Source organism: Quercus lobata, chromosome 3, assembly GCF_001633185.2.
Source record: "Quercus lobata isolate SW786 chromosome 3, ValleyOak3.0 Primary Assembly, whole genome shotgun sequence".
Classification (NCBI taxonomy): domain Eukaryota; kingdom Viridiplantae; phylum Streptophyta; class Magnoliopsida; order Fagales; family Fagaceae; genus Quercus; species Quercus lobata.
The window spans coordinates 41,961,367-41,973,639 of NC_044906.1; the positions used below are offsets into that span (position 1 = coordinate 41,961,367).

The 12,273-nt window shown below is 38.3% G+C and overlaps 1 protein-coding gene across 1 annotated transcript; it reads left to right on the forward strand.

Moving 5' to 3' along the window:
* Positions 1-5,252: 5,252 nt before the first annotated feature.
* Positions 5,253-11,356, forward strand: LOC115981777 (protein YIPF1 homolog). Its single transcript, XM_031104129.1, has 6 exons — positions 5,253-5,399; positions 5,544-5,583; positions 5,758-5,838; positions 8,758-8,944; positions 10,200-10,467; positions 10,743-11,356. The coding sequence occupies exons 1-6, from the start codon at positions 5,340-5,342 to the stop codon at positions 10,947-10,949; spliced, it is 843 nt and encodes a 280-aa protein (XP_030959989.1). The 5' UTR covers positions 5,253-5,339; the 3' UTR covers positions 10,950-11,356.
* Positions 11,357-12,273: the final 917 nt, after the last annotated feature.

The following is a 12,273-nucleotide window of genomic DNA, read 5'->3' on the forward strand; positions in this document are numbered from 1 at the left end:
AGAGAGAGAGAGAGAGAGAGAGAGAGAGAGAGAAATCAAATCTCATATTGGAGCTTGACTTGAGGAGAATCTTAGTTCTCAAAGTCAAATGATTTGTTTAAGTTGTATAGTTTTTTTTTTTTTTTTGAGAATCCGGCTTCAAATTTTATAAAACTAAAATCAGCCAAAATCGGCTAAAAGTACATCAGTACCTTGTGGTGGAACATCCTCCATCCACACAGAAACACCATCAATAGTTTTTGCGTGTTTTGCTAAAAAATGAGCAACTGAGTTTCCTGACCTACGAATGTGAAAGAAAGAAATGCAATTACAAGAAACTAAATAGTGCTTAATAGAAGAAATTAGATGACCAAAAGAAGATAGAGATTCCTCTTTACTTCTTAAGGCTGAAATAACCACCTCCGAGTCTCCCTCGACAATAAAAGAGGGTAGGTTGAGGTCCATAGCAAGGGTAATAGCTCGAATAGTTGCGAGAGCTTCAACTTCGTCTGAGGATGAGGGGAGCGTGATCTTCTCTGCCAAGGATGCAAGCACCTGACCATGTGAATCCCGGACAACCACTCCTAACCCAACCTCCTCTGTTTCTCTGAAGACTGCACCATCAAAATTAATCTTAAGGAGCGACGGAGGAGGTGGTTCCCACCTTGGCCGAGACTGTTGAGGAGAAGAACTCTGCACCGGAGCAGCTGGATGCACTTCGTTAAATTCCTGAAGCATCTGCTCAGCTGACGGTATAATCTGGGCTAACGGGAATGGCTTGTTGCTGGTTCAAAGTTGGTTCCTGCGAAACCAGATCGTCCATGTGATTGACGCAAACAGCTCTGGTTTTCTGTCATTCTCCAGCACGAATCTTGCAAGCTCAAAAAAATTTGAAAACTTCTTAGACCTGCAAAACAGCCACATAACGTCAGTTTTCCAAATTGCTGAAAGCTTAGAGCAGTCCCACAAAGCATGGTAACCATCTTCAACTTCTCGTTTGCAATGGCAGCACACGTCTTCCTCGAGGACTCTTCTGCGGACCAGATTTTTCTTGACTGGCAGAGCTTCCTTGCAAGCCTTCCAAAGAAAGTTTTTGACTTTGTTTGGCACTGAAAGCCTCCATATACGACTCCAGATACTTGGGCCTACACCTTGGGAGGAATGATACGGCAATGGGCCTGGTTTGTCTTTGACGAGGAACTTGTAACCGGACTTCACAAAATAGACACCGTTAGATACATGAGGCCAAATGAGCTTATCTTCAACTTTGGTTGGGCTGAGTGGAATTTTAAGGATCAAATCAGCTTCCATAGGAGCAAAATCGCCAAACAATACATCCCTATCCCAGCTCCTAGATGTGGGGCTAATGAGACAATCCACCGTTGCATCATGCAAACCATCTATGACTGGGGATAATATTCGTGAGTGCTCTAAGCTAGGCAGCCACGGATAATCCCAAACCTTAATGGTTTCTCTAGTACCCACTCTCCATCGAGCCCCTCTCCACAACACTTCCCTACCCTTGAGAATACTACGCCAAGCATATGAGCCGCTTGAATTATCTGGGGCTTCCATAAAAGAACAAGTAGGGAAAAATTTACTTTTGAAAACTTTGTGCAAAAGTGAATCCTTATTGTGAAGAAGTTGCCAAGCTTGTTTGGCTAACAAGGCATCGTTAAAAAGAGCCAAATCTTTAAACCCCATACCCCCTACAGACTTGGGTTGAATAAGAGTTTCCCATTTAACCCAGTGAATCTTGCGCCTGTCTCCTCGCTGATCCCACCAAAATTTTCTGATTAGGCTTTCCAATTCATTACAAAGGCCGAGGGGAAGTTTGAAGCAACTCATGGTGTAAGTGGGTATTGCTTGCACTACTACTCTGATCAATATCTCTCTCTCGGCCTGTGAAAGCAATTTTTCCTCCCACCTCTGTAATTTCCTCCAAACATTCTCCTTAATAAAGTTGAAACTGGCTTTTTTCCTTCTCCCCACAAAGGATGGTAGTCCTAGAGTATATATACATATACACACACACACGGATGTGTGATCACCAATAAAAGTAATTTATGGCTCTTGTCGAATGAAGATGCATTTGGATTATTATTATTTTTAGCTTATTAACTTATTTACTTTTATACAATTTTTAAAAAAGAAGAAGGCATAATTGTACCTTTTTTCTTTCTCTTTTAGGGCTAAAAAAAGAAAGAAAAAAAGAAGCCTAATCTAAATGTGTACCATGTATTCAACAAATTATGTTTGTGTGCAACATTAGTGCAAACTCACTTTATCAAAACCAATTAAAAGGTTATGGGGTGGGGGATATGTTTTGCTCGTCCCGCCCCTCCCCAAATGTAATATATACTTATGTTATGTATTATATTATATATTTAACTTAATTTACATATAAAGTAATTTTTTTAATACTTATCCTAGTAATATTGTACACATTCTGATGCTATTTTAAAAAAACCTTTGTCTCTAGTTTTCTTTCAGTAATCTTACGGTCATCATTTTTCTTCATATTTCATCTTTATCTCATCAATGCCATAGTTATTTCATTTGGATTAATAAAACATTTCCAAACCACTCCGAACCCAACTTGCCTTGTTTTTCCTCGCTTTGAAGAAAAAACAAGGTGGGGAAGGGGTACCCATGATCCAACCCTCCCCATTGCCATCTCAAGACACAGAGTCCCGTATCATCTAATATAACCTTCATCTCTCTCTCTCTCTCTCTCTCTCTCTCATAATATGGGAGATCCATGTCCAACATAATCAATTGAAGTCATGATCACCAAAACAAAAAGTTTAAAGGTTAGAGGTGAATAGTTTTCTTTCGTCAAACAGTGTTATCCGCTCACTGGGGTTCCATGGACTCTGACTTTATAGAACGACTACAACACATTAACTTAACGAAGGAGGAAGGAGAGGTCATCAGTGTTTGATCAAACCACAGAGAGAAAATACTTGAAGAGTGTTTCCTAAGCCTACTTGGTCGTTTCCTTACGACAAAACTGATCAACACTTGGGCTGCCAAGAACCTTTTACGATCTGTGCAGACATTTGGGCAAGACCTGAAGATTACGGATATCGGGGATGGTCTCTTCTAGTTCAAATTCTCCATGGAAAGTCAATTGACTTGGGTTCTAAACAATGGTCCATGGAGTTTTGACAACCAACTGCTGCTGTTACGTCGTTGGGAAAAAGGCATGATGGCATTTTCGGTGGAATTTACGCATATTTCGTTCTGGGTATAAGCAGTGGAATTGGCAAAGTCCTCGATGTCAATTGCAAGTCTATTGCTTCTGAACAGGCCCGGTTTCTCCGTATACGGGTAGAGGTGCCATTGGATAAACCAATACGGAAGGGAGCTCCAGTTCGTAGTTCGGAGGGGGATGAGGTGTGGGTAGCTTTTCAATATGAAAGGCTGTTGGGGTGGTGTTATAATTGTGGTATGTTAGGACATGAGGCGAGGGCTTGCTCTGTTAGTCCGGTAGTAATGGAGGAAAGACCATACGGTGAATGGCTAAGGGTTGGTTCTCGAAGGGGAAGAGAAGCTTGGGGAAGAAAATCGAACAGTCCACCATGCTGGAGCAGTGAGTTTCAGGGTGACTTGGTGGCAAGGGACCCACCTCAACCAAATCGTGCTTAGCATGATGAGGCTTCGAATGGAAATCCCGCAAACATTGCAAGTGGCACGAGGATCATGGATCATCAAGTTGCTAATTTCACGGGATTGGAGGGATCGGAGGAACCTAAGGATTCTACTCCGTTCCAAAATGGGATTTCTACTCACTTTCAAACTGCAACAGATCAGGATAATCCGGATATTTGGATGCACACAGATAGAGGAATGGAGTATTATCCAGAAAATATTGGAGATAACTTTATTAGTGTGCCTATTACGTATGAGGATATTTGTGGGGAGGAGGTTTTGGCACATTCTGAGGAAATCCTAGCCACAACATCAGGTGCTTTACAGTCACGTAGCTCCTCATGTGAGAATAATAAACAGCCTCAGACTAGTCTACGCAAGTGGAAGAAAATAAAAAGAAAAGGGAAAAAACAAGCACCTGGCCGCAAAATAGATACGAATCACGATGAAGTAGCTGTGGGGTAGAAGCGAAACATGGCTTTCAGTGGGAAGGAAGACATATAGGAAGGAGGTAAATGACTCAAGGCTCAAAGCAATGATCAACTATGCACAATGGCAGAGGCTGAGATCTAGCCCCGTCGAGCACAATGAATATCTTAAGTTGGAGCTGTTGGAGACTTGGAACCTTCATGCAGACACTGTACTCTCTCACTTGGTGAGAGAAAAAGCTCCCAATGTTTTGTTTCTAATGGAGACAAAACAAACGGTGGAAAAAAAAAAAGAGGAAAATTCAATCAGACTTACGGTATAATTCTATGCTTGCTGTTCCTTGTGTACATAGAGCTGGGGGATTAGCCATGTTTTGGAGTTATTTAAGACACCTACACTCTAGAGATTCAATACTGTGGGTTTGTGTCGGAGATTTTAATGAGATCTTGAGCTTAGATAAGAAGCAAGGGAGGATTCCAAGATCAATTAGGGCTATGGAGGAATTTTGAAGTACACTGTTACATTGTGGATTGATAGACCTTGGGTATTGGGGGAATATATTTACTTGGAGAAATGGTCGCCCCGGTGAAGCTTTTGCCCAAGAAAGATTGGACCGAGCTTGTGCATCTATCGAGTGGAGAGAGAAGTTTCCTCATGCCGTGGTTTGGCACCTTCAAGCATCATACTCGGATCATGATCCAATTTTTCTTACTCTTCAAGGAGATCATGGGCAGAGTAGTAGAAGAAAGAGGATCCCAAAAAGGTTTGAAGAAAAATGAGCCACCGACCCTAATTGTGAAAATGTTATCGAGAAAGCATGGAATAGAGCTACTCTGATGGGAAGCCCTATGTTTCGACCATTCTCAAAAATAAGAAATTGTAAAAAAAAGGTTTTAACTTTGAAGTTTGAAGACATCCCCAATCAATAAGGAGATGTGCAATCCGTGTGCTCCGTAAGTTAAAAAAAAAAAAAAAAAACCCATGTAGTCCAAAACCTCAAGCTAAAGCCCAAAAGCAAGCGATATTGGGCCAGATCAACCAGCCTATCATTTCCTGGGCGTTACAGCTCGGCCCCACTTTGCTTTCTTACTCGACGCTGACTTCTCTCCCATCAAATAAAAAAAACCAGAAAAACAAAAATCACGCGTTAGAGAGAGAGAGAGAGAGAGAGAGAGAGAGATTTGTGAAGGTAGTAGTAGAAAAAGAAGAGGAAGAAGAAGAAGAAGAAGAAACGCAGAGAGAGAGAGAGAGAGAGAGAAAGAGAAAGAGAGAGAAAGATGATGTCAGGGGGCAATTACACAAGCTTAGATAACCAAAAGGTCTCAGGATCTGTTCCTGTAAGTACTCACTCATTTCATTTCTTTAAATCTCTATTTCTTATTCCTTCATTTTTACCTCCAATTTAGTTTTCTATAAATGTTAATATGTAGCATTTAGATCTCAATCTCTCTCTCTCTCTCTCTTTTCTTATTTTGTTGCAGGCTGTACCAGATCCAGGCCAAGTCACCGTCAAATTCGAAGGTAAAAAATGAAACGTTTTATTTATTTATTTATTTTGTGTATTAGGCTTTTAGCTCGGTGGACTCACTGGATTAGTTTTATAAAGTTGCAAGATTGAATTAATTTTTAATGTTATTATTATTGTTGTAGTTTGTTTTTTGTTTTTGAATGAATTGAAATTTATTAAATTTGTAGATTCAACACTTCAAACGTTTCCTCCATCCGGAGCGCAAGGGAAGATCTCCGGGGCTTCTCTCCCTCCTCGAGATGCTGACGGTATATATCATCTGATTTTATTTGAAATTTCATTACACATTTGGTCTCCAATGTGTATATATATAAGGAAATTGACTAGTTTTCGTGTGTTTAGTCGCGACCCTGAAAATGAGCTGCTGAAAAAACATTTATTGGTGCTGGGTATGCCTGGAAAATCGGGTAATCGAATCCAAATTCAGAACTTGCTATGATCAAATTATACCTTGAAACCAACACATCCAAAGCAAGTCTGAATGATTATGATAAGTTGATAACTAAACAAATCATTAGAAACACGCAGCAAAAAACTAATCAAAGGGATTGAAAAATTGCACAGATCAGTTCACAAAATGCATAGATCTATTGTCAAAATTCACAAACACATAGACCGGCATTTTTGTTTTTCCTTTGCAAGGGGTTGAGTTTGAGGTCATGGTTTCATTGCTGTACAAGTGCTTGAGTTGCAATTATCTATAAATGAATAAATAAATAAATAAATAAATAAGCTAAGATGCACAAAACAAACACAATGACACTAAACACACGGCAGGAGATGGACACTGCAACTAGAAAACATCTTTAAAATGAGGACACGAAAAAGTGGGGATACATCAGTAAACAAATGCATATTATATCATGCTATGTATTAGTCAATGAGTTCTAGCTAAACTAGGAAAATGGCACCTCTTTTTGTAAGAGTAAGGTGAAGGGTGAGCTTGTGGGTTCAAGGGTCATCAGGTGCTTGTGTAATAAACATTTATTGATTCATTTTTATTTAAATGGTATGATGTTCATCATTTAGACATTAACAAATGAAGACATCATTTTTAAGTGGTATAATTGATGCTAGGGCTTGTTCAGACTTCAAACCACGATTAAGGATGATTGTTGTGTTTAGTACATTTCTAAAATTTTATATTATTTTATTTGAAGAGTGTCTCAGGAGTGTTCATAAAGTGTCAGACCTGAGACATGACACCTTTGTTTATTGTTTTTGTTTCATGGAAAAGGGGTTTAGATGGTTGGGTTTCACCATGTAGAACTTGGTGCTCTTGTTCTTTTGTAGTAGGCAACTGCTTTTTAGTGTTTGTTTGTTTAATCTTAAAATTAGTTTATTTTGCTTATTGGGTACAACCTTTTTAAGCATTACTTTCTAGGTACAGTTTATTTAAACCTCACTTATTAAAACAGGCCTCCACAAAATTTTGTATCTAATGGACAGGCATTTAGATGTGTTTTTTATTTGTTTATTAATGTGGTTCTTGTGAACTGGATCTATGTGGTAATGGGAAGAAAACTCTCGTACGTATGCTTGAAATGCTTTAGATGAGCTAACAAAGGGTTGAAATAGGCACAATAAATTTCAAATGAGCTCTAGCTCAAAACACTCTCCTCCCCTATAAGAATTGGAAGAGTGAGGCTGTGGGTTCCATAATCATTTCAGGTGCGTGCATAACTTACCAATAGACAAAAGGATAAAAATATCAGGATAAGCTGAAGGTTGGGGGTTGTAAAACCAAAATATGGCATTGAGATGCAGGATGTCAGCAGAAATTCTAGGGTTCTTGGAATTAAACATTAGGGCTTAAAAGATTTTTTGATGATTAAAAAATTTCCATAAGGTGAGACTGCTTATGAAGAAATAAAAGTATTCACATCTGATTGTGATTATTGAAATTGTAATGAAATTGAATTTACTTATCAAAAAATAAATAAATTGTAATGAAATTGAATTATTGAAGGGTGTGCAAAAGTGAGAAATGACTGCCAGCATCATGTCAGTAGTTTCATAGGTCTTACTCCTAGAGAAGAAACCATTTCACTTTAAGTGCCTCTCTTTGTGTTTCTTTAGGCTGGCAGTGGTAAAAATAAGTACCAGCTATAACATTTGAATGAAGTCAGTCATTGCAACATTTCTAGATTTTCCATTGACATATGAATATTCAATAGAAGAATTTACAGACAATCATTATATTGCTTGTATCTGGTTCAGCTGCACCCTATCGACATCCAATCAATCTTGACCTCAAAAGTTAAAATAATATATCTGGATCACACATTGCTTACTAATTAGAGCACGAATAAACACTGAAAAATCACCCACTTAGCCAGACACATGGCACCATGAAGAGTGCCTCACTATGGTTTTTTTGAAACAGTACTGCTGCAGTAAGAGCAAGTGTAGTAAGATTTGATTTGATTTCCACATGGGGCATACTTCATGAACTTTCCACAAAATTGGACCTGCAGGCGGAGTGGCTGACTCAAAGTGATTCAGATAAATAGGCAATGTGTATTTCAATAACAGACCTCTGCTAGTAGTAATGACATTGTTGTCAACTGTCAACAGGCTGATTGAAAGAACATTGATGGTAATTTGTGATTTAGTGTTTATAGGACCACTAATTTATCAGAAATATTCTTAAATGGTGTAGGTGTGCAGAATAACCCATACAACCTGCCCATTATGCCTCAATGGTAAAAGTGAGAGCCTAAGCTAGTAAGCTGTAAACCCAGACAGGTTTGATCCCTAGCTGTTGCATCTGAGTTGCAATTACCTGATGTGCAAGCTTAAGGGGGGACCCATGTCCCGAGTTTTCTCTGGCCACCACAAGTCTGAAGGGCATGTGTTGTTCAGGTCTCGGTGATTGCAAAAAATGAAAAAATGAAAAACCCATACAACTGATCTTAGAAGAACTTCCAATAGGGGAAAAAAACTAATCTTAGAACTATGGGCTGTGATGACAGTGACCTCATTACTTCCTCTCATGATTTATCCCATACATAATTTGCATGTCTCTTATGTTTCGGTGTGAAGTAAATAATACTTTGTGCAAAAGGTGTTGGAACAGTTGAATGTACCTTCTCATACACCTGGCACACTGTCAATATTGCATTTGTTAACAAATAATGACTACTGATTAATTTTAACTGGTGCAGATACATTTTCAAAACCAGTGGCTGGTTCTGATGAACCCCAGCAGAGTGGTTGGTTTCGGACATTCACAGTTGCTTCCTACAAACCATACTTTGATGTTGACACTACGGATGTTGTGGAGAGAATTAAAGATTCACTCTTTCCATTTAGGGGAACTTTTAATGAAAAAACTTCTAGCAATCCAGATTTGTAAGTAGATTTTCTGTTACTTCACTAATGAGTTATCCTTGAATAAAAATTTAAGTTGGGATCCACTGCTTAATTTCTTCATAAATTGTTTAAATCATTTTAAATTTGAGGAAATAATGAAAATCAAGTGTTTCACTTTTTCGATACACAGTGTCATATATATATATATATGTATGTATGTATATGTATGAATGTATGTATGTATGACACTGTAAAATTCTGTTTGGCATTTGCTAGTGGTGCAACTCTCATGGTCTGTGCTTGGTAACAGTGCATTTATTTTGTTTCTCAATATATTTGTTTATGTAATAAATTCTGTAGCCATAATTCATTGAGATTAATCATGAAGTTATGGTCCATTCAGTAGCAGTATTCTTATCTACATTCACCCTAAGAATGAACTATCCTTTGTTTCACGGGATGGATTTCATTGACATGGGTAGATCAGAAGTGCTTTTTGCGGGCATACCACTCTCATTTCAAGAATCAATAGTGGCTTAAAGATAGAATATTCAGCATCACAATGATCTCCTGTCATCTCTACACGAATTCTGACCAATAGCTTTTCATCTTTGATTGGCATTACTCTTAGCAAAAGCTTGCTTGATTTAATAATAGCTGTCTTGACTTGCTTACTAGCTACCTTCCTGATTTATCATACTTTTACTGGTGGATTTAGAGTTCTAAACTGGTACATTAGGACAACGGTGGCTTTCTATTTTCTCCTTTCTGTGAACTTATGATAATCAGCATATTTAAAGATCCATATTTTGTTTCTGTTACAACTTCTAGTTTCAGATTTCCAGTTATGATTTGTTTTAGAAAATAGCACAAAATACTCTATTTGCAATTTCACCAAGTTATTGATTTTTGTTTAACAATTATTTTACATTAGTTGACAATCTTTTTCCTTCAGTTATGAGATTAAGATATTTCATTCTCTGTTATTCATGTGTTTATCGTATTTAATTTAAGCTTAGTACATATCCATGTGTCCCTAATAGGCTAATATATATAAGTTGTAAAATTTTACTTTCTTTGTTGATCCTTTTCACGCCTTTTGGTATTAATGCCAGGGTGATAGTGGGTTGTGTTTTTACTCACTAGGTGAATGTTGTTGTAGGTATTAGATGTGCTCATTAAGTATTAGAAGTTACTTAAGAGTTAGTTTCATTGCACCTATTTGTGTGCACCCATCCCCCGTCATATGATAAAGGCACCTGTTGTATCATTTTAAATTTCAAATGCCATGCAGGTATGGACCATTCTGGATATGCACTACCCTCATATTTGTAGCAGCTTCTATTGGCACTTTTGTGACCTATGTAGCACACAAGCTGAAGAAAAAAGAATGGAATTATGACATAAATTTGGTAACTTGGTCTGCGGGAGTGTTCTATGGTTACGTCACTATTGTACCTCTTGTATTGTACGTAATCCTTAAATACTTCTCAGCTCCATCTGGCCTTGTTCAGCTGTTTTGTCTCTATGGCTACTCCCTATTTGTCTTTATTCCAGCTCTGGTAAGTCTCTGATTTTCTTAACTAAATTTTCCAATTACACCCATTTTCCATATTAACACTGTCGTCAGTAGTTCAGTGAGACTAATTCCTATACAGAAGAGCCCATGTTTTGATATTAGGTTCACATGAAAGTCGAGTCTAAATTTTATAATATGTTATAATGATGAGTCTGTCTATTTTTTAATGTTTTATTATGACCACCTTGTTTAGTAGCTTAATATTCATGGCATATTCAGTAAATATTAGTGACTACTATTATTACCGTTTGGTTGCAGTGTCTCTCTGTTGTGCCATTGGAAATCTTTAGATGGGTTGTAGCAGGTGTAGCTGGGTTAATGTCAGCTACATTTGTGGCTCTTAACCTCAAAGCCCACATTAAGTCAGCCGGTGAAAGGTGGTTCATCATAGTGGCTGGCATCTTTCTATTGCAGCTGGGGCTGTCTGTTGTACTAAAGCTCTACCTATTCACTGTAACAGTGTAAGGACGAACTGGTTATACCTCAGGTGGAATGAACAGAATTGTAGATCGAAGAAAAGAGTTTTTTGGTCCTTTGGCTTTCTATTCTTATGATTCATAGTAGAGATGTTATTAGCTGATCAAGACCTCATTGCTATTCATTGATCTGTAGCAAATATAAATTCAAATGAATATTCTTCTATCGACACAATTACAATCTCGTCACTGTCAAACTTTATTGAGAGGAAGACAAGGGCCTAAAGAAAATCAGTGGGAGAAACCTCTTGAGCTTGTGTACCATGACATACATATATAAAATATAGTTCTTTGATTGTAATTTTAAGCTCTATAATTTTGCATTTCTTATATGCTCCGTATACAGCTTGGTGGAACAATGGTTATTGCTAAATATTAAACTGTTGTACTTTGCTAGTTTCTTGAATCAATTATGTTAGAGCATTCGCACTGGCATTGCTATATGCCATATGTTGGCAAATTTTACCATCAAAACACAAAAATCAAGCTCCATCTAGACTGCCAATTGTAAATATTTTTACAATATTGTTACAGTACCATCTTATATGTAAGATGGTACTGTAGCCGCTTATATTTATTTTTTACTAATTTATTCTCTCTCTCCTCTATCACCATTTTCTTTATTTTTTCTCTTGTTGCCTACTCATCTTTGCCGACCCATTGGTGGTTATGGGTTGTTTGTGGGTTTGATGGGTTTGGGTCTAATGGGTTTTAGAATTGGTTTGTTCTGGGTTGATCGGTGGTTATGATTTGTTGATGGGTTGATCTATGGTTGATGGGTTTGGTTGTGAAATCGGCGTGGGTCAATGGGTTGCGAAATTGGCGTGGGTTCAGTGGTTGCAAGATTGGCGTGGATCGGCGTGGGTGGTGTTGGCCCTGGGTGATGGGTTTTGGCCGTGGGTATGGGTGGTACTGGGTTTGCTTCTTTTTCCTTTTTTGGTGGTGGTGGGTTTGATGAGTGTGGGTGTGGTTGGGTTTGTGTTTGATGATGTTGGAGGTGGTGATTGATGGTCGTCACGGACACACGGCGTGGGTGCAACAGTGGAGATCGGCGAGGTCAAGTGAGGTCGTGGCGAGATTGGCAAGGTTGTGGCGAGATTGGTGAGGTTGTGCTGTGACGGTGTGGTTGATTGTGTTATGACAGTGTGGTTGATCAGGTGACGGTGTGGTTGATCAGTGGTTTTGCTTGTGGTTGAATGAGCGTGCTTTTTGTGAGAGAGAAGTGAGGATATTTTTATTTTATTTTAATGTGTAGACTGTGTAGTATGATAAAATAAAAGTTGGGATGTAAATATATTGTAAAATTGTATGGT

Coding starts and splice junctions, on each gene's coding strand:
- LOC115981777 (XM_031104129.1), top strand. CDS start 5,340: ATGATGTCAGGGGGCAATTACACAAGCTTAGATAACCAAAAGGTCTCA. Junction 5,400..5,543: donor AGGTCTCAGGATCTGTTCCT/GTAAGTACTCAC, acceptor ATTTTGTTGCAG/GCTGTACCAGATCCAGGCCA. Junction 8,945..10,199: donor ACTTCTAGCAATCCAGATTT/GTAAGTAGATTT, acceptor AATGCCATGCAG/GTATGGACCATTCTGGATAT.